Source organism: Esox lucius, chromosome 21 (genome assembly GCF_011004845.1).
Source record: "Esox lucius isolate fEsoLuc1 chromosome 21, fEsoLuc1.pri, whole genome shotgun sequence".
NCBI lineage: Eukaryota > Metazoa > Chordata > Actinopteri > Esociformes > Esocidae > Esox > Esox lucius.
Window position 1 is genome coordinate 4,779,590 of NC_047589.1, and position 22,456 is coordinate 4,802,045.

At 39.8% G+C, this 22,456-nt stretch overlaps 1 protein-coding gene across 1 annotated transcript; it reads right to left on the bottom strand.

Annotated features, from left to right (window-relative positions):
• Positions 1 to 1,844: 1,844 nt before the first annotated feature.
• LOC114829911 (myosin heavy chain, fast skeletal muscle) lies at positions 1,845 to 20,560 on the bottom strand. The gene is made up of 41 exons (XM_029116216.2): positions 20,499 to 20,560; positions 20,143 to 20,184; positions 19,811 to 20,038; positions 18,808 to 18,954; positions 17,827 to 17,983; positions 17,706 to 17,733; positions 17,443 to 17,554; positions 17,241 to 17,333; positions 17,086 to 17,146; positions 16,848 to 16,946; positions 14,916 to 15,019; positions 14,542 to 14,680; positions 14,214 to 14,332; positions 13,959 to 14,108; positions 13,688 to 13,858; positions 13,306 to 13,609; positions 12,812 to 12,876; positions 12,631 to 12,718; positions 12,398 to 12,515; positions 12,130 to 12,253; positions 11,701 to 11,837; positions 11,046 to 11,301; positions 10,635 to 10,877; positions 10,122 to 10,298; positions 9,896 to 10,041; positions 9,716 to 9,806; positions 8,946 to 9,335; positions 8,721 to 8,847; positions 8,404 to 8,522; positions 8,074 to 8,270; positions 7,770 to 7,953; positions 5,645 to 5,810; positions 5,249 to 5,373; positions 4,851 to 5,159; positions 4,469 to 4,672; positions 4,207 to 4,332; positions 3,908 to 4,078; positions 2,621 to 2,725; positions 2,431 to 2,526; positions 2,099 to 2,230; positions 1,845 to 1,957 (listed from the first exon to the last, which is right to left on the bottom strand). The coding sequence occupies exons 3-41, from the start codon at positions 20,024 to 20,026 to the stop codon at positions 1,937 to 1,939; spliced, it is 5,817 nt and encodes a 1,938-aa protein (XP_028972049.2). The 5' UTR covers positions 20,027 to 20,038; positions 20,143 to 20,184; positions 20,499 to 20,560; the 3' UTR covers positions 1,845 to 1,936.
• Positions 20,561 to 22,456: the final 1,896 nt, after the last annotated feature.

The following is a 22,456-nucleotide window of genomic DNA, read 5'->3' on the forward strand; positions in this document are numbered from 1 at the left end:
GGTCAAGAATTAACCAATCACATTCAAACTCATGTTAAATAGGAGTCATTACACACCTACCATCATTTAAAGTGACTGATTAATAAACGTTCAGCTGTTCTAGTAGGACTTTCCTGACATTTTCAGAGCAAAAGCCATGGTCCGCAGAGAGCTTCCAAAGCATCAGAGAAATCTCATTGTTGAAAGACATCAGGAAAAGGGTAAAAAATAAGTTCCAATACATTAGTTATACCATGGAACACAGAGAAGACTGTCATCATCAAGTGGAGAACAGAGACATTACCAAGAACTGGACGTCCCTCCAAAATGAATGAAAGACGAGAAGAAAACTGGTCAGGGAGGCTTCCAAGAGGCCTACAGCAACATTAAAGGAACTGCAGGAATTTCTGGCAAGTACTGGCTGTGTGCTACACAGCCAGTACTTGCCAGACAACAATCTTCCATATTCTTCATATGAATGGGCTATGGGGTAGGGTGGCAAGACGGAAGCCTTTTCATACAAAGAAAAACCTCCAAGCCCGGCTGAAGTTTTCAAAAACATACATCAAGTCCCCCAAAAGCACTTGGAAAATGTGCTATGGTCTGCTGAATCCAAAGTTGAACTTTTTGGCCATAATTCTAAAAAGTATGTTTGGTGCGAAAACAACACTGCACATCACCCAAAGAACACCATACCCACAGTGAAGCAGGGTGGTGGCAGCATCAAGCTTTGGGGCATTTTTTCTTCAGCTGGAACTGAGGCCTTAGTCAGGGTGGAGGGAATTATTAACAGTTCCAAATACCAGGCAATTTTGGCCCAAAACCTTCAGGCGTCCGTTAGAAAGATGAAGATGAAGTTCACCTTTAAGCACGACAACAACCCAAAGCACAAATCCAAATCACAAAAGCATGGCTTCACCAGAAGATAAAAATTTTGGAATGGCCCAGCCAGAGCCCAGACCTGAACAAAAGTTGTGACATGATTTATCTTTGTCTCATACTTTTACATCACAAGAACCTCGCATTTTAACAGGGGTGTGTAGACTTTTTATATCTACTGCATATTATATATATATATATATATATATATATATATATATGTATAAGTGTATGTTCCCTGCAGTCTTTAAATAGCGTTATAATATAGCCTTATAGTATGCATGTGGGTGTATAGTATGGATTTTTATTTGTATTTCACAGTTTTCATTGACTTTCTATATGAAGAGCCACATGAAAAAATATTATATGATTTAACATTACTTTGGTAACAGCCTGCACAATTAACTGCAACTCTGGCTTTCTATGCAAACCAGGCAAAGTTGATTACATAATTCTGTCCCATTTAGAATTTTTTGCTGTTATTTTGATAATACTAAATTTAGGTAAGTCTATTTTTCTACTAGGATTCGCTAGCATTAGCAATCATGGAAGGTACAAGCTAACTACTGTAGCCTATAACCTTTGGTAATTAAAAGCCCATCATAGAATGTTTTAACTGTGTCATTACACAAATTACAGTTTGATCGTGGGATAAATTGTGTGCATTGATTTAATTTGTACTGTTTATCTTACTGGCATTACCTTGATCACTGTGAGTCATCAATATTAAGATCTTGAGTTTGGGCCTTTCTGGCTCTTATGTAGTTTTAATATGTGGATGAATAGCTTGGACAATTGTAAACTTGTCAAATAAATAACTGTTAAAGTTAAAAGATGTATATTAGTTTATGTACAGCACCAACAACTAAAATTTGATATGGACCATCTAATGATATAATGATATAGGATTTCACTGGAAGTCTTGTACAATATGTTGATAGTATGAACAAACCGAAAAACAAGTTACAAAGTAAATAAATGTTGTCAACATGTGTTTAATTAATGCTCAACATTTCACCATGAAAATCATATTTTATGCAACACAGTAAAATGAATTAAAGATTTTGCTCTTTGGTCTTTACTCAGCAGCTTCTTTGGCCTGTAAGAACAAAGATATACAGTAATCTATCAGTGTAAATAAAGAAAATGATATCTGCAAATAATTTAAAGGATAAGGTATTGAAGGCTTTTTGAGCAGTAACTGAAACATATCTTCTAAAGTTTTGCAGCAACTATGTACCTTTCCACTATCGCGGCTTTTGGCTCTGAGCTTGTTGACTTGAGATTCAGCAATGTCAGCACGCTCCTCAGCCTCCTCCAGCTCATGTTGGACCTTCCTGAATTTAGACATGTGCTGGTTGGCAGCTTCCTCCTGGGTGATTAAAATAGAAGAGCATAACATACAAAGTTTCATAGAAGTGTGAAACTTGGGGTAAAAAAAATAAAAGTATGTAGGCATACAAGGTAGGTATTAACTTACCTAATATATTGAATTTCTTAAACAAATAACTTCTCCATCGACAAACAACATTTTGTAATGTCTTCTAGACCTGGTGAAAGTGTAAAACTCACCGCTTCTTCAGCCTGCCTCTTGTAGGCCTTCACTTTCAGCTGCAGCTTATCTACCAGGTCCTGAAGTCTTTTAACATTTTTCTTATCCTCTTCAGTCTGTGGGAGAAGATCAATGCTGAGGAATAATCAATGTCCAACACTTTCATACACAAACGTGTCTGTGATAGTGTAAAGAAAGCATTTCCCTTACCTGATAAGTCAGCTCTTTGACTCTGCGCTCATACTTGCGCACCCCCTTAACTGCTTCGACACCTCTTCTCTGCTCAGCCTCCACCTCAGTCTCAAGCTCACGCACCTTTGTAGAATAAATGGAGAAATAGAGACATGTCTTTGAGGTTGTGAAATGAGTAATATCTTTGTAAAACTGATAAATGCAACTAAATCAGCTAATATACGCCAATCAGCCATACAATTATGAAAACATGCCTAATATTTTGTAGGTTCCCCTTTTGCTGCAAAAACAGCCCTGACCGGTCAAGGCATGGACTCCACTAGACCTCTGAAGGTGTGCTGCGGTATCTGGCACCAAGACTTTAGCAACAGATCCTTTAAGTCCTGTAAGTTGTAAGGTGGGGCTTCAATGGATTGGATCTGTTTGTCTAGCACATCCCACAGATGCTTGATTGGATTGAGATCTGGGGAATTTGAGAACCTTGAACTTGTTGTTGTTTTCCTCAAACCATTCCTGAACCATTTTTGCTTTGTGGCACATTATCCTGATAAAAGAGGCCAATGCCATCAAGGAATTTCGTCGATATGAAAAAGTGCACATGGTCTGCAACAATGCTCAGGTGGAACGTGAATGGCAGGACCCAAGATTTCCCCATGGTTTCCAACATTGCCCAAAGCATCACACTGTCTCTGCCAGCTTGCCTTTTTCCCGTAGTGCATCCTGGTGCCATGTGTTCTCCAGGTAAGCGGCGCACACACACCCGGCCATCCACGTAATGTAAAAGAAAACTAATTCTTCAGACCAGGCCACCTTCTTCCATTGCTCTGTGATCCAGTTCTGATGCTTATGTGCCCATTGTAGGTGCTTTTGACAGTGGACAGGGGTCAGCATGGGCACCCTGACTGGTCAGCAGCTAAGCAGCCCCATATGCAACAAACTGTGATGCGCTGTGTGTTCTGACACCTTTTTATCAGTACTAGCATTAACTATTTCAGCAATTTGAGCTACAGTAGCTCATCTGTTGGTTCAGACCTCATTGGCCAGCCTTCACTCATCACGTGCATCAATGAGCCATGACCCTCTCGCAGTTTTTCCTTCCTTGGACAACTCTTGATAGGTACTGACCACTGTAGACCAGGAACACCCCACAAGGGCAGCATTTTTGGAGATGATCTGACCCAGTTGTCTAGCCATCACAATTTGGTATGGTATTTGGTATGGTATTTGGTATTTTTGGTGTATAATGAAATAAATGTACAGCAATCATCTTTAAATCTACTGCAACCCATCATGCTGGTAACTGACCCTGGACTCCAGTTTTTGGAGCTGCTTCTTGCCTCCCTTCATGGCCAGATTCTCAGCCTCATCCAGACGATGCTGCAAGTCCTTGACTGTGACCTCCAAGTTCTTCTTCATCCTCTCCAGGTGAGAGCTGGTGTCCTGCTCCTTCTTCAGCTCCTCAGCCATCATAGCAGCCTAAAAAAGTGGTTTGTTTATGTATATATTGACACATATCATAACTTGTTTTTGTTGTGATTGCCCAGCTGCCATTAAATCATGGGCTGAATCAAGTTGATGTAATTGAATAAATCATGAGAACTCACATCAGTGATGGCCTTCTTGGCCTTCTCCTCTGCATTCCTGGCTTCCTGGACAGAGTCATCCACCTCTCCCTGCACCTGCACTAAGTCATTCTCAAGCTTCTTCTTGGTGTTTATAAGGCTGGTGTTCTGGAGGGAAAGATAGGATCGGTTTGAATGCAAAATAACTTGCAAGTCACAAGGCAGAAATGATAGAAATCTATTCCAGGTTTATGTAAACGGCATGCTTGGTTGTGTTTAATTTGAACTAGTTTTTGACCCATACCTGTGAGTGCAACAGACCAACGCGTTCACTGGCATCAACCAGCTCAGCCTCAGCCACTTTGCGACTCCTCTCTGTCTGTTCCAGAGCAGCTCTCAGCTCCTCGATTTCAGCCACCATAAGACTGTTTCTGCGCTCCACCATGGCTACCTGCTCCTTCATGTCCTCTGAGCTACGGAGGGCATCATCAAGGTGCAATTGGGCATCCTGGATTTCATAAGGACATGGTTTCATTAAAACTTGTGGAAGTAGTGGCCATAGAATCAGTGATTGAAATATTGGTAATAATTTACCCAGGATTCATACCTTTCTACAGAACATGAATGCTTTCTCTTTTCAATGTGTCTGTTCTATTCTGTTCTACTTGATGTCCCAGTTCCATTACCTTGAGCTGTCCTTGGACATTCCTCAGCTGTTTCTGGGCCTCTGCGGCCTGCCTGTTGGCATGGCTCAGCTGGATCTCCATCTCATTCAGGTCTCCCTCCATCTTCTTCTTCACCCTGAGAGCATCATTTCTGCTCCTGACCTCAGAGTCCAGGGTGCTCTGCATGGAGTCAATCACCCTCTGGCTGTTCCTCTTGATCTGTTCCATCTCCTCATCCTTCTCCGACAACTTCCTGTCCACCTCACTCTTGACTTGGTTCAGCTCCAATTGTACACGCAAAATCTTGGATTCCTCATGCTCCAGTGTGCCCTGAGAAAAGCGAGGCAGTCAGATTAATAATTTCAAATGGTTTTATGTTAAAACCAATGTAGTGCTTGTATAGCATAACACATTTCTACCTCAGCCTCCTCAAGAGCAGTCTGGATCTCAGATTTTTCAGTCTCCACAGTTTTCTTGGCCTTCTCCAGCTCATGGATGCTCTTGCCAGTCTCTCCGATTTGCTCAGTCAGGTCAGAGATCTCCTCTGTACACACAAATACAGGACCAGTTTAGATGTGGGAAAATAATACCAGTGCACTGGAGTGATATTTAATCATGTTAACAGTTTAAAGGCACCCTGACAAAATACTTAATTTGTGTTTTTCAAAGGAACGCCAATTAGAATTTACATGTTATATAAAACATAGTTTTATGAACTTAATGTCAAAGTGCCATAATTATTTTTATTGTTAAAGTTGCCTTGTGTTAAATACACTAGTCTAATATGAAAAATAGAAATACTGTCAAGTTCTCACGTTGCAAGTTTTTGTTCTCTCTCTTCAGAGTTTCCAGCTGATCCAAAGCCTCCTCATAGGAGTTCTTCATCTTAAAGAGTTCAGTGCTGAGAGAGCGAGCTTCCTTCTGAGCTCCTTCCAACTCAGCTTGGCCCTCCTCACACTTCTGCTTCCACTCTGCCAGAACCTATGGAAATCCACACATTTTAAATCAGAAATATACTACATAGAGTGGATATAAAAAGTCTACACACCCCTGTTAAAATGGCAGGTTTTTGTGATGTAAAAGAATGAGACAAAGATAAGCTATGTAAGAACTTTTTCCACTTAATAAAATAAAAACCTTCTAATAACCTGGTTGCATAAGTGGGGATGTGGCTGTGTTCAGAATTAACCAATCACATTCAAACTAATGTTAAATAGAAGTCATTACACACCTGCCATCATTTAAAGTGACTCTGATTAATCACAAATAAAGTTCAGCTGTTCTAGTATGATTTTCTTGACATTTTCTTAGTTGCATCTCAGAGCAAAAGCCATGGACCGCAGAGAGCTTCCAAAGCATCGGAGAAATCTCATTGTTGAAATATTTCAGTCAGGAGAAGGGTACAAAAGAACTTCCAAAGCATTAAATATACCATGGAACACAGTGAAGAAAGTCATCATCAAGTGGAGAAAATATGGCACAACAGAGACATAACCAAGAACTGGACGTCCCTCCAAAATAGATTAAAAGACGAGAAGAAAACTGGTCAGGGAGGCTTCCAAAAGGCCTACAGCAACATTAAAGGAGCTGCAGGAACTTCTTGCAAGTACTGGCTGTGTGCTACATGTTCTTCATATGAATGTGCTATGGGGTAGGGTGGCAAGATGGAAGTCTTTTTCTTAAAAAGAAAAACATCCAAGCCCAGCGGAAGTTTGCCAAAACATACATCAAGTCCCCCAAAAGCATGTGTGAAAATGTGTTATGGTCTGATTAAACCAAGGTTGAACTTTCTGGCCATAATTCCAAAAGGTATGTTTGGCGCAAAAACAACACTGCACATCACCCAAAGAACACCATACCCACACTGAAGCATGGTGGAGGAAGCATCATGCTTTGGGGCTGTTTTTCTTCAGCTGGGACCATGGCCTTAGTCAAGGGTGGTGGGAATTATGAACAGTTCCAAATACCAGGCAATTTTGGCACAAAACCTTCAGGTGTCTGTTAGGAAGATGAAGAGGAAGTTCACCTTTCAGCACGACAAGCGCACATCCAAATCCACAAAAGCATGGCTTCTCCAGAAGAAGATTAACGTTTTGGAATGGCCCAGCTAGGGCCCAGACCTGAATCCAATTGAACATCTGTGGGTTCATCTGAAGAGGGCTGTGCACAGGAGATAACCTCGCAATCTGACAGATTTGGAGCGCTTTTGCAAAGAAGAGTGGGCAAATATGAAGACATGGCATGCTAATAGAGTTCTACCCAAAAAGACTGAGTGCTGTAATAAAATCAAAAGGTGCTTCAACAAAGTATTATAATAATAATAATAATACATGGGATTTATATAGCGCTTTTCAATGACCCAAAGACGCTTTACAAAAACAAGCAAAACAAAGAACACTGAGAAATAAAATATACAACAACAAAGGGGCTATGGGAAGGCTTGTTTAAACAGAAATGGCTTAAGGCGGAGTCGGAAGGTGTTAAGAGAGTCAGAGTCAAGGATGGATTGTGGCAGTGAGTTCCAGAGCCGGGGAGCAACCCTGGAGAATGCCCTATCACCAAAGCTCCGTAGCTTGGATCTGGGGATGATGAGGTGGCCTGCTGTACAAGAGCGGAGTGAGCGTGAAGGTTGATAGTGTTGAAGAAGGTCCGAGATTAGTTTAAGGGTGTGCACACTTATCCAACCAGGTAAAGAGTTTTTATTTTTCCCCCTCAAAGATTTCAGTTTGTTTTTCAATTGAATTGTTCACGTTAAAAGTCACATTAAAGGTGGAAAATGTTCTGACATGATAAAATGTTTTCACATTCTTTACTATCACAAGAACCTGGCATTTTAAGAGGGGTGTGTGGATATTCATATCCACTGTATATACTTTTACTAAAATTGATGATCATATTGCAAAAAAATATCACCCTAGGGTACGATTTCAAAATGTTCACCTTGTCAAAGTTCCTCTGCTTCTTGTCAAGGTTGGTGGCCATTGCGTTGGCTCTCTCTACATCAATCATGAGGTCCTCCACCTCTCCCTGCAGTCTCTGCTTGGTCTTCTCAAGGGAGGCACATTTGGAGTTAACAGCCTCAATAGTCTCTTCAGCATCCTGGAGACGCTGGGCCAGTTTCTTCCTGTTGAATGGTTGGTTTTATAATGCAAACATATGTTACAACACATATTTCCATAACATTTTATGTACCACCCTAACCATTCACACTATATTTGTGTTCCTGCAGTTCAGTGTGACTCACTTGGCCTCTTCCAACTCTTCCGTGCGCTGGATGGCATCAGTTTCATACTTAGTCCTCCACTGAGCCACCTCACTGTTGGCCTTGGACATGCCACGCTGTAGCTCTGCCTTGGCCTCCTGCTCCTCCTCAAACTGCTCCCTCAGGAGGTCACAGTCATGGCGTGCAGATTGGACACCATGGGCCAGTGCATTTTTAGCCTGTGAGAGAAATAGTATAAGACAAAAATCACAGTTACCATAAAACCTGGAGAGTCTGAGAGTGGCATGCCACAGTGAACATGTAGGTATTTCTCTAAACTCTGTGATTGGAAGCCCATCTTGTATCCCTTACCTTGATTTCCTCCTCAATATGCCTCTTCAGCTCTTCCACTTGCTGGGTGAAGGCCTGTTTGCCTCTGGTCAGCTGTGAAACCAGGGCTTCCTTCTCCTCCAATTGGCGGCTTAATTCACCTGCAGGGATAGAGGACCATATTGTGAAAAGGTATTTGTTTTCCTATAAGATTTTAAATAGAGGTTAATGTATGCTGGAAAAATGTTATGTGCTGAATAGTACTGAAGAAACTGTGTGGAGTGGACTTTAAGCCCCACAGAATTAACAATGTACTATAAAACAACATCATTGGCTTGTTGGTCATTGTTATTGGTTACCATTTTCTGTCAGGAGTCTGGCCCTCTGTGCGCTGGTGTCGGTGATCTGGCGAATGTTTTCATCATTCTTAGTCTTGATTTCACTCAGCTGGTCCTCAAGAGTACGGCACATCTTCTCCAGATTGCCCTGTTAGTACAAAGTACTATCATTAGTTCTGTCCAATTGAATTAAGATGTCAATGACCCTGCTCAACATGGCTTGACCTCTAAACCATCACTACTGACCTTAGCCTTGGCGACGGCCTCCATGTTACTGGAGAGGTCATCTATCTCCATCTTATACTCGCTCTTTTCCTTCTCCAGCTTCTGCTTGACACGCTGCAGGTTGTCAATCTGCTCCCCGAGCTCAGCCACACTGTCAGCCTGCTTCTTGCGCAGAGCGGAGGCTGTGGCTTCGTGCTGCAGGGTGGACTCTTCAAGATCACGACGCAGCTTCTGGAACTCAGCCTCACGCTTCTTGTTCATCTCAATCTGAACAGCAGTGGCACCTCCGGCCTCCTCCAGCCTCTCGCTGATCTCCTCAAGTTCCCTGGAGAGATCTGCCCTCTGCTTCTCAACCTTGGCCCTGGCAGCACGCTCAGCCTCAATCTCCTCCTCCAGTTCCTCAATACGTGCCTACAACAGGAGGCAGGAGTAGTGGAAATAATATATATTAATTCAGGACAATTGTTTCCCTACAATACAGTGGAAACAATTTTACTTGTGTTTGTATTGTTATATACAAGTGTTAACGTATGCCAGTTAGACTGTTACATTCAGTTGACAGTGACACATGCCGTAGTCAACACAGAATGGTAAGCAACACACAGTTAGAGGATTCTAGATTGCCTGTAGCCTTTTCAGCATTGGAATTTTATCAACTGGGAGGGAATTCAAAATAGTTGAGATCACTAATATTGTCAAAAAATTTAGAACACTGCAGAGAACTCATCACACCAATAAAAAGGGATGTCTCATCAAAATGTATTACTCAGGTGCTTTTTCATGTACTCTACCTGGAGTTCCTTGATCTTCTTCTGCAACTGTGCTCCCAGAGACTGCTCATCCTCAATCTTACTTAGGAGTTGGGAGGTCTCAAATTCCTTCCTAAGAAATACAAACATGTCAATTATTGTCAACAAAATGTCCATTTTAATCAATATTGCAGGTAATAATTTTGTCATTTCTTTGTTTACTTCTTAATTTTCTCATCAGATTGCTGTTTGTCATTCTCCAGGTCCATTATGGACTCCTGGGCCAGTTTCAGATCTCCTTCCAACTTTCTCTTGGCTCTCTCAAGGTCCATGCGGAGCTTCTTCTCTTGCTCCAGAGAACCCTCAAGCTACCAGATTAAAACACGCATTAATGAGGTGATGATAGTTTATTGTTAACATCTTGCACACTATGAAGGACTCTACTTACATCATCCACTTGCTGTTCCAGCTTAGTCTTGGCCTTGGTCAGAGTGTTAACTTTGTCTTCCTCTGCCTGCAGGTCATCCAGGGTCTGCTGGTGGGCCTCTTGGAGGGCTTTCTTCTCCTTGGTCAGCTTTGCAACACTCTCCTCCACAGAAGCCATCTCCTCTGTCAGGTTTTTAACCTTTTTTTAAGAGAGGATTTTGTTTGATATACTGTATATTGTAATACATTAATTCTGATTATAATTATGAAATTAACTATATACTGAACAGCAGATAACAGTGCTAACCATACTAGTATGCCTAATGGGTGGAGGTGTAGAGCCTGTAATCAATGTGTGGAGTTCCCTGATACTGAAACCTAATCTAATCTTGCTTCTGATATCCTGCCACTGAAATTCTATTTGGGTCCCTTCACGCATAATATAATCTTTTCATGTTAATAAGTGTTTATTTGATCAATTTACCATCAATATTGGTACTATAATGTATAGTTAGACTATGGTAAGGCACAATACCTTGTTTTCAGTGGCATGCTTCTCTTTCTCCACTTTGGCCAGGGTGAGCTCCAGGTCATCAATGTCCTTCTTCAGCTCAGAACACTCATCCTCCAGCTTCCTCTTTTTGGCTGTCAACTCAGCACTGATCTCCTCCTCATCCTCCAGCCTCTCATTCAACTCTTTGAGTTTGGCTTCCAGCTGGATCTTGCTCTTGATGAGTCCCTCACACCTCTCCTCAGCATCATTCAGAGTCTCTGCATCCTGGTATCAGAACAGGAGGAAATCACAAACCAGCCTCACTTAGTGAATCAAAACATTAACATATTTTAGTCAAAGATGTCATAAGAAAACAATATAGATGAACTAAAATGAATGGCCAATAAACCTGTGTCAGTGTGCATCTGAGTGTATGTGCAAATACAAACTCACAGATGCAACTTGGAGTGACAGATCATTCTTCTCCTGCAGCAAGGTCACCATCTTCTCCTCCAGCTCCTTCTTCTTGGCCAGAGCCTTGGCCAGGTCTGACTGCATCTTCTCATAGTTCTCCTTCATGTTGGCCAGCTCCTTTTCAGTCTCAGCACTCTTCAGCATGGGTTTGATCTTAAAGTACAACTTCATCCATGGCCAGTGTTTCACATTCATGAATGAGCGGAAGTTGTACTGGATGGCGTAGATTGATTCTCTGGTCGATAAAAGATAGGATAAGTTATGTGATTGACATGATAGGATGGGTTATGTGATTGACATGTTTAAAGTTACACCACTGCTTTTTGTATACAGCTGAAACAGTGGACTGGGAAATTGCAAACCCGTTTATCACAGTAGACATTATTTAAAAAAAAAGAAATTCTAAAATGTTTCATCAAAATAATCAGATAACATAATTTCCATATTTTATCATGTATGGTATCAAATTCCATTATGATTATTTATTGTTGAGGTCAACATAACTCTATGTATGTGAAATATTGATGTTATGAGGCAATTACAAGATGTAATCTTTCATTCTGAAGTTCAACTAACATTCATTACATACAGGTTGTTCTCAGAAAGCCTTGCCAAGATGTCTATAATTTCTCACCTCCTCTCCATCATCTTCTTAAACTCTCTCCTCATGAGATATCCACGGCTAAGAGCCTGGAGCATGCGGACCAGAGCAGCCAACTTCTCATCTCTCATCTCCTCCAGGACACCCAGAAGACCGGCTTTGAAGAAAACCTGAGACAGGTAAATATGTTCAATTCTGGAACCCCAGTCAGAATGTGATAGAATGGACTTCAACCCAACTACATAAATAAGAACAACATACAATTTCTAATGCTTACAAATTATCCTTAGGACAGTTTGACTTTCCAATTTCTAAATCATTCTGCATTACAAAGCTAAAATAATAATGTATTTATTTTCCATTAGTGACTAGAAAAAGTAATATTATGGATGTATCACCTAACTGTACATTTCCTTGAAGTTGTATTTTGTTGACAGATTTCGCTGGGTATATTAGACTAACCTTGGTGTGTCCAAACTTGTATTCCTCATGATTTACATCAATGGACCCAAGCAGCTTCTCAGAGGCCTTCTTGTTGTCCATGAACTGTCCCTCAGGGATGACGCTGGCATTCAGTACTTTGTACCTGGATGAGGAAGTTTTCTTTTATTACATATCAAGTTATAATAGATTGGTTATATTCTGTATACGGTAAGCCTTTTCTGATGCTGGGAAAAGCCCTCAGAGTAGATCATTTTTTGGTATTTATGTCTGTGTGTGTAATAAGTACCTCTGCTTAAAGTCAGCATAGAGGATTCTGCTGGGGAAGCCTTTCCTACAGATTCTGATACCCTCCAGTACACCGTTACACCTGAGCTGGTGGATAACCAGGTAGTTCTCCATCAGACCTAGAAAGACAAGCCTCTTTTAATACCCTTTTCCAATGTGGGGTTGTTAAAAGTCAATAATACTGTACTAATGATATTTGTCATTGGAAATCTATATTTAGCTATATTCTTGTACCTGGAGTCTTTGACTCGTTAGGAATCAGGCAGCGTACAAAGTGAGGGTGAGTGCTCCTCAAGTTTGTCATCAGCTTGCCCAAGTTCTCCTGTAAGAGGGTTACAAACCAGTGTCTAGAAAAATATGAATGATAATCAAAGCAGATTTTGAAAGACTTAATATTGAAACATCCAAATCTCACCCTGAATTGGGAGGTCACAGTCTGCATGGACCCACCCTTCTTCTTGCCTCCTTTCTTTGTTGTATCTGACAAAATGGTGGAAAGTCAAAAATTGTAAATGAGGGGATCTCAGGTTAACTTCAAATATCTTAATTGGGTACTGGTGGCCTAAGAGTTGAAGCATCTGAACAGTAACCAAGTGGAATCTAGACTAAATCCCAAAGCTGGCAAAGAAAAAGACAAAAAGATAACAGTTAATTGTGTTTGCTCCCCTGGCTCTCATTGTGAATTATCCCATGTCTCTTCAATTCAGAGGAGCTGGGTTAGATGCAGAAGAAAAACCTAGATTAACCGTATGTGCAAACTGACAAATATCCCCTCTACCTAATGCAAATGCTGTCATAAAGATTTTCTGAATAACCAGAGAAATTGTGATATAAATTCAAAGAATGAATGTGAAGAATGGTGGTCTGTTTTGTTCTTAATATAATATTTTGATATGGTACAATTCTTACCCTCAGGTGGGGCAGCAGGATACAGGGCAGCCAACAGTTTAACTGGGGACTTTCCATACAGCTGACAAACTGAGTCATTCAGGGGGTCCTTGTTCTTGTCCAGCCAGCCAATGATGTTGTAGTTCACAGTGCCGGCATAGTGCACCAGGGCAAAGTGGGCCTCGGGCTTGCCTTTCATAGGCTTGGGCTTCTCAAACACCTTGCTTTTGCCGAGATGTTGGTCGTACAGCTTGTTTTTGAAGGTAGTGTCTGAAGCCTTGGGGAACATGCACTCCTCTTCAAGGATAGAGAAGATACCCATTGGCTGTACAAAAAAGATTGATATTAAATTAATTAGATTGACATGTAGGATCCATATTAGCTTTAATCCCAGACAACCTACCTTCTCAATAAGCTCAATGCATTGCGCCAAGTCCATGCCAAAGTCAATGAACTCCCAGATGATGCCCTCCTTTTTGTACTCCTCTTGCTCCAGGACAAACATGGTGTGGTTGAAAAACTGTTGCAGTTTTTCATTGGTGAAGTTGATGCACAGCTGCTCCAATGTGTTGAACTGTTAATGGGATTTAGTGATTAAAATGAATCATTAATTCATACAAAGTTGTAATTCATCTCAAGGATATCAAATTAACTAGCATTGGTCTCATACTCACATCAAAGATCTCAAACCCAGCAATGTCAAGTACACCGATATAGAACTGCCTTGGCTGCTTGGTGTCCAACATCTCGTTGATACGGACGACCATCCACAAGAACATCCTCTCATAGATGGACTTGGCTAGGGCGCTCACTGCGTTATTAACCTGCAATAATAATGCCTCTTCTTAGTCAAACGCATTAACATCCCTATTTTTAAAGGCACTCATGCCTGAATAAGACCCTGCAGATGTTTTGCTTGTCCGCCTTACCTGAGGCACAGTCTGTCCCTTGGTCACGTACTCATTGCCGACCTTCACTTTGGGGAGGCACAGACACTTCAACATCTCAGCTGAGTTCAGGCCCAGTAGGTATGCCACTTTATCAGCCACTGGAATGAGAGAGACAACCCCAACATAATCAGGCATGAAATCACAGTGGAAACACAACTTCAAGTTCTTAACTGAGTCATGTTTTTCATTTTCATGTGTAATTTCTGGAGGTTCGAAATTCTTCTCCAAAGATTATCTATAACCCGACTTTCATCATATAGGGAATCGGACTTATGTTTTAAACTGTGTATCAAAGAGTGGGCCTCACCCTCTGTGCCATCTGGCTCAGCCTGCTCCTCACGCTGCTTCTGCTTAAAGTGCATGTTGCCATGGTGAATTACTGCTCCTGTCAACTTGTAGATGGACGCTTTCTCTTCATTACTGAAGCCCAGAATTGTAATGGCATCCTGGCATTAGAGAGGAAGTACAAAAGTGAAACACAACGGAAGACTGCTCAGTTACTTTACACTATTCATCTGTAATTGTTATATATCAAGGCATGTAGAGACACTTTTATTAAATAAAATAGAGACATGAAAAGACCTAGCAGCCACTGAGTTAGACTTGTGTTTTCCATTTACAGCATTCGGTGGTCCTACCCATTCCATTTCTAGAGTTTGGTCAAGTCTTTGTATGACTCACATCTGTAGCTTCCAGCTCAACTTTGTCGTCGATGCTGTTTACAGTGATCTGACCCTGGCTACACATGGGGAAGTCATAGGGGTTGGTGGTGAGGAGGGACATTTCTGTGTACCACAGAGAAAAAACTTGTTAGTTCAGTTCATTGCACCCTGCTTTTGTGAGGTACTGTCTTTATTTTAGCAACATTCTAGGCTGAGATGAGTTTATCCTTTTGAAAAGTCTGTCTGTGTATTGAGCCGTTTTATCCATCATCACAGACTACGTTTTTGTCTCTTCCCTGCCTGTACTGTTACCTGACTCTGATTACTTATCAACCGTGGCCTGTTTTCTTCTTCAAGCTTTGTCTGTCCCTGATACTCCTAATAAAAATACCTCCACGATTGGAACAATAATACCAGCCTGAGTCAAATTCTTACACTAATTGCATTCTGCAGAGTAAGAAGCCCTTCTCAAAAAGCTCAATAGGCTTCTCAAAATAAACACAACCTTTGAGACATTCAAGAGAACATGTCAATTATAATCACCATCATTGAACTGCCCAAGCAGAACTGCATAAGCTTGTCATTGAAAGTATATTGACCATGACCCATAGTTTTAGATTTGATAGAAGCCTTTAAAAATGTCTAAATATTTGCCCACCATTAATTGGATAATTTATGAGATACTAAATAAAAATACAGCTCTGGAAAAAATAAAGAGACCACTGCAACTTTTTGTTTCCTTTCCAAAGAAGTTGAAAAGGAAGGTTTTGAGTGAGGAACAGAAGGGTTAAAATTAAGAGACCACTGCAAATTGAATGCTTCTGTTCCTCACTCAAAAGTTTCCTTTTCAACTTTTTGTTGAAAAGGAAACAGTGGTCTCTTACTTTTTTCCAGAGCTGTATGTGAAAGTATTTGTTGAGGTTAAAGGACAATGCTACCACTAATAAAAAGTGATTATGCTGTCAGTATATTAGATGCTTCTGTTGGATTTGGTACATGTTTTGTTGTTTTAATAGTTAACTGCACAATTATCTGTTTTGTGCTTTTGTACAATATAGACGACATGAAAAATCCATGTATTTGTACAATATAGACGACATGGCCATGTCTTTGTACAATATTTTCCGCTGCTATATCATGGTGCCAGGGGAGTAAGGGAGCAGGGTGTCTAACTTTCATTGCATCTTGTTACATTTAAAATGAGGAGGACATGAGCCCTTGGTCCACACCTCAGGACTACCAGGCCCTCAGGCCTTGGAGCTGTCCCTGTCCAAAGTCCTCCTGGTTGTGTTGCAGATCAAGTAATTGACAATAACTGATGATTCCGGCTGCCACTCTGCTGACCCAACCCCCGATTGTCCCTGTCCTTGTCCATCTGGTCATGCATCTGACATGGATTTATAGGCTTAAAATGTTCACCAGTTACAGGCAGAGGAGAGGTCACCCCTCAGAGCCTTGTTCCTCTCTAGGTTTCTTCATCCCTTTTAAGGAGTTTTTCCTATTCACTGTGCATCAACCCTGTTGTTGCTTGCACTTTGGGGTTTCAGGCTGGATGTTTATAAAAGCACTTTTTGAAAACTGCTGATGTAAAAAGGCTGATGTAAAAAGGGCTTTATAAAATATGATTAGATTTGTGGCATTAAATGATTTCCATATGTATTTCCTTTCTCATTATGGGATGCACAGTGTAGGTAGCCTTCAGGTTGCACTGCTGTCAGGTGAAGCCTAATCCAAATACGTTATCATTGCATTTTGACATTTACAGGTGAAAATAACTACTTAATCATTGTCTCAAAGCCAGTGTCATTGGATCTACATTTCCTGTACTGGGACATCAAACTGCATCTGGTCAATGTGTAGATGTTAGGATTTACTAATTTCTTTTTGTGGACATTTTTATGGATTTGCTACAAACAGAATAATTTCCCTTAAATCTCTTAAATTTCCATACCAACTATATCAGGTTTGTGGCCTGTCATCATCTGGAAGAAGATGTGGTAGCCTCTTTCATCGGGCAACTGGAAGGTCACTCTGGACTTCTCCAGCAGGTCTGATGGAAAAAGTGAGATAGTAAGTGACCGAGAGAAAGAGACAAAGAGATTTAGACAGAGAGCATAAGAAACAAGCATTACATTATTTTCAAAATAGACTCTGAAATCTGTATTGGGATACAACCAAAACCAACTCACAGGTCTCAATGTCAGCTTTAGCCAATTTGGGTCCTTGGAAGTGAATCCTGATGAATTTACCCTACAGTAAAGTATTTGGTTATAAAACATTAGGGGGGGAAAGATTTTCCTGTTTATCATTCATGGACAAAATGCTTTCCCGGTATCATACTTACAAAGCGAGATGAGTTGTCATTTCTCACTGTCTTGGCATTACCATAAGCCTCTAGCAGAGGGTTAGCTGCAATGATCTGATCCTCAAGAGACCCCTGAATGAGACCAACACAAGTTGCTCTAAAACTGGTAAAGTGGGGATTCTTGAAAAATATTTACACATCCAACCCAAGTGAAATGCATTGAAAAAGCAAAAATAAGCACCTGCATTTTGCTGGGGTCTTGCTTTTTCTTCTCACCACCAGACACTGCAATGGTGGCAAAGTACTGGATGACACGCTTGGTGTTGACAGTCTTTCCTGCACCGGATTCTCCACTGGTTCATATGACAAAGGAAAAAGGTTTTTAATGACAAGTTTGATTGTAAGGAAGGTTTCTACTACGAAATAGCATGAACAAATACACAGCCTCATTTATAATGTAATCCAACCTTATAGTAATAGATTTTTTTTATGTAAACAGCTTACGTAATCAAGATGGACTGGTTCTCCTTATCTGTGAACAGAAACATTTTGCTTATAATTCTGTAACGTTATGGGTAGGACAACATGATTTCATATCATTCCATCCATCCATTCAAGCTTGTACCTATCTGCATGAATTGAAAGCCGTTGTCAGAGACAGAGAAGATATGGGGTGGAGCCTCAACTCTCTTCTTCCCTCTGTAGGCAGCAACAACCTCTGCATCATACACAGGGAGCCACTTGTAGGGGTTCACCGTGACACAGAAGAGCCCAGAGTAGGTCTATATGGAGAAGATTATATTAAACTCACAGATTGTAGCCCATTAATAAATGACTTGACTGCATATCTGTGTCTGTCCATAGGATTTTCTTCTGTACATCCAAAGGATCATCTGGGTGAATAATGTGTCTTACCATAGACATTGCAGGGTAATGCCTGTTACCCCATTTTCCTAAAGTGAATATGTTCAGTACAAAGGATTCTCTCTTCACAAGAAAAACATTTGCCTCGAAGATACGGTCGGCCATGATAGAATTTCAGGCATTTTGGATATTATTCCTCTATGACCTAACAAGGCATCAGATAACATGCTGTCCCCCACTTTTGCTGTTCACATATTAGTAATAGAGTTTGCAGCCTACAATTGTAGAGTTTGCAGCCTATCATGGGCATATGTATTTAAATGTCTTTATGTTTAACTCATGAATCATTACAATTTGACACACATGCTTAGGACAATTTGCCAAGTAAAATTTCTCAGAATCCTTGCAATAAAAAAAAAATATTTTTTACATTTACAAATGTAAATCTCAAAGATTGGTGTTGCAGTATTAAACTGAATTGTATAAATTCACATGCAGTGTTTCTACAGGCAAAGCGGGGGCACTGAATCATTCATGAGTGACAGCATGTTTACTTTATGTTTACCTTGTTTCTACCTGGATTTATATGTCGTTATGGTTTTACTGTATTGGCATGTCTTGAATTATTTGCTTTGTATCTAGATTCATGTGTCAGTGCAGTTCTAATGTATTGGCATGACTTGGTTTATGAAGGTATTATCTCATGTTCAATTATGTGTTAGTGTTTCTGCAGGTTTCTTACGTAGATCATCCATGCTGCATAACGCTCTTTGAGGTTATACAACACAGTAGCTTCATTCAGGTAGGTCATCATGGCCATGTCTTCAATCTTGTCGTACTTAGGGGGGTTCATCTGAAGCAGGTCAGCTTCTTTAAACTCTTTCCCTTCCTGAAATAGACATTTAGTTTACTGAATACCATTTCTTGTCATTACATAGTTGCATCAACAAAATGTAAATGAATGTGTGCATACCAGACTTGTGTGCATGCTGGCCTTGAAGATGAATATAACAGTAGTGGTAGTTACAGCAGTACTAATGGTAGTACTAGGAATGCTAAAGGGCAAAGGTGTGAAGATCACGTAGCCTTGTGGGACACAATTTGGTCTCTGCTATGTTCTGGTGGTATGCACCTAAAATACTTCATACTATCTTGCAAAACTATTGCTACGGTGGTATTCTATTAATCAGTTTTGTAATTGTTGATATTTCCTGAATCTTCAGCTTCTGTATCAGTGATTGTTAGCAAGTTAATAAAAATAAGAAACCAGGCAAGTGTAGTTCAGATGGCCCGCAATAGAAAGTGTTCCCATCTCGAGATTAAAAACCCAGGTCGCCCACATGAAAGGTTGTTTCGTTAACCACTACATCACAGTGCTGTACATTTGCCGGCTGTTAGTATAGCTTCTTGTCTCTATCCTCTATCCTTATTTAAGAAGGGTCACTCAGTCATTCACTCAGTAAGAGACATGGAGTCAACTGAGACCTAGACCCATTTACAATGGAGCCCTGCATATAATATAATAACATATACTTCTAATGCAAATGTATTTTCAATGTATTTTTACACAGTTTATATTAAAAAAAACACCAGGAAATATAAAGCGTCATGACATGCATATTTAAATGAATATATATGTTTAACTCTCATTTACATTTAATCCCTTCATTTACATTGAGTTACATATCTTTTGTGTTAAGATCCACACATTTTCAGTTGAATGCTCTTCATTATACAAGTCTTACCTGTGTACTGCCGTCAGGCATCTTGACTGTCACAGTACAGGTTCCATCTTTCCTGGCTGTGACCAAACCCTTAAGGTACAGCTCCTTGGGATCAGTTACGAAGCAGGAGTTCTTTGAATCAAATGGAGCTGCTTGTGCCTCAATCCTCTCCCTTTCAGGTTTACGGAGGTATATGGCGGCCTTGCCATATTGCTCCATCTCTGCATCCGTACTCATTGTGACGGATCTCTAGGAAAGACATGAAACACAAGGTGTGATGGACACCATGGTGCTTCCTCCGCAGTCAACAGGTATCTCAAACAGAATAATTAAATACATTTGTTATGTCTCACCTTTTTTCCCACTACAGATGAAAATGTACTTGTTGGAGAACCCTGTAAAGCATTAGAGTGTTGTGAATTCTGTGAATATATAGGAAACATTTTGAAAGGCATAATTCAAGTTTGTCATATTAGCCATGTGGGTGCAACTGGTAATGTTCATTTTCCTAGTGGCAACTGACTTTACTGAATATTATTCAAATTATATACACCTGAGAACCCCAGTTACATTTTACGCCACTGCCTGAATTCACAAACAAGTGCAAGAAAACCAAATTTCAGTTCAAATCTATATAAAACATTAGAATACACACATTATAAATACATTTAAAAATGCAGAATTTGGACTTCCAATAAAGAAGTCTTACCCCAGAGGAAGAAGGTGTCTGACTTAGGGGGATCCAGGGGTCCCATCCTCCTTATATCAGTTTGAAGGTGCCAACCAAGCAAAAGTTAATTATGGACAACTCTGGAGAAGGAAATGAATTGGAGGAGAGGGATCTTTAATCATGCATTCAACTAACGTCAACAAATTCCAAGAGTGTCACACTCATTTTACCTTATAATATTTGAATGGAATTTACATGGATGATACATGTCACAACTGTGATTATGACAAAAGGAAACGTTTGATGTATCAATAGTATTATTTATGTATTAATTCATGTTTATTATTTAACTATTATTTAATGTGACCACTTCCCTATAAATACTGTGGGATAATAGTATAAAATCATGCAATACACATAAAAACTGAAACATTTTGTATTTCATTAGCTGTTGCATCTAATGTAAAATTTATATCTATGACATTTCATCTATTTAAGATTCTGGAAGTGCATATTGCTGACAGCACAGTAGCTGCCTAAAACTTTTATTACACTCTGAAGTAAACTGCTTAGCAGCTGAGCTGGCATCAATGAAACTGATGTACACTCAATAGGCAGTATACCTATTTTTATATTTTTGCCAAAATACTGTTTTGGAATCATGTAAAGGAGCCACCATTAACTGAGACATTGATGTACATTATTTTAAGAATGTACTTGAAAAGGTTTTTCTTTCAAATCCCCAAAATCTAAACAAAGCAAGGGAGTAGCATTCTTAATCAAAGCCAGTCAGTTGTGCAACATCTTGTCCTGTCTGGTAACGTGGGTAGACACCATTGCGGTTTTTCAATCACTTTTTATACACCAACATTTTAGCTCTGCCTGTATTAATAAGTAAAAGGTTTAGACATCCTCTGTGATCTCCTTGGTTTACAGTTTATTTTTGGTTTTAACTTGTTTTAATTTTATAATATTAATGTACTGGGCATATGTAATTTAGATAAACATGTATTTCATACAATCTATCACATTGTTTTTGTTTTGAAACCTTTGTATTCAAATAGTATTTTATATGTCCTTTATGTCTATAAAGGATAATATAGCTGCCAAAAGTTGTAAATCTAATTATGACACAGGTCACCGCAAATAGTCAAGAGAGAAAATTCACTCTTGATTAAGCATTTATAACATGTTATTTATTTTATACATGACTTGCACTTTTGTATAACAGGGACATGTTTCTCTAAGCTCCAAAATTGTTTTGGGTTGACACTTAAAAGGAAATAAAAAATGGAAGCCATAATATCTCATAAATTGTTAATGAAATGTGTAATAATGATTGTAAATATTTGACGTATATTTTGGTCGAGTCTTGTGTGAATCAGTGATAGCAATTGATGCAATAAATGTTAGAAGGGCTTTAAATGACAGTCTGTGCTCGCAGAGTAGTTTTATGATGGTCTGATTCATCCCAGCGCATTTGGCCTAGTCAGAATCTGTCACATGGTTTAATGGATTAAATCTATATTCAGATTCGAAGTCACATTTTGTGGCATGAATCCACAAAACAACCAAGTTGGGCTTGATATAAATTTGGATCTTGTTTTTCCAGATCACATATCTTGCAATAAATGTGTTAGGTGCGAATAAGGTCACAAAAATGTGCTGGCCTGTCAAATCTCCCTGCGGTGTACAGGATAGGCTATAGTGGGGAGAACAAGAACTGCCGATTTTGCAGGTTTTCCCACTTACAAAGCATGTAGAAGTCTGTAATTTTTATTATAGGTACTCTTCAACTGTAAGTGTCGGAATCTAAACACAAAAATCCAGAAAATCACATTGTATGATTTTTAAGTAAATCATTTACATTTTATTGCATGACATAAGTATTTGCTACACCAGAAAAGCAGAACTTAATATTTGGTACAGAAACCTTTGTTTGCAATTACAGAGATCATAAGTTTCCTGTAGTTCTTGACCAGGTTTGCACACACTGC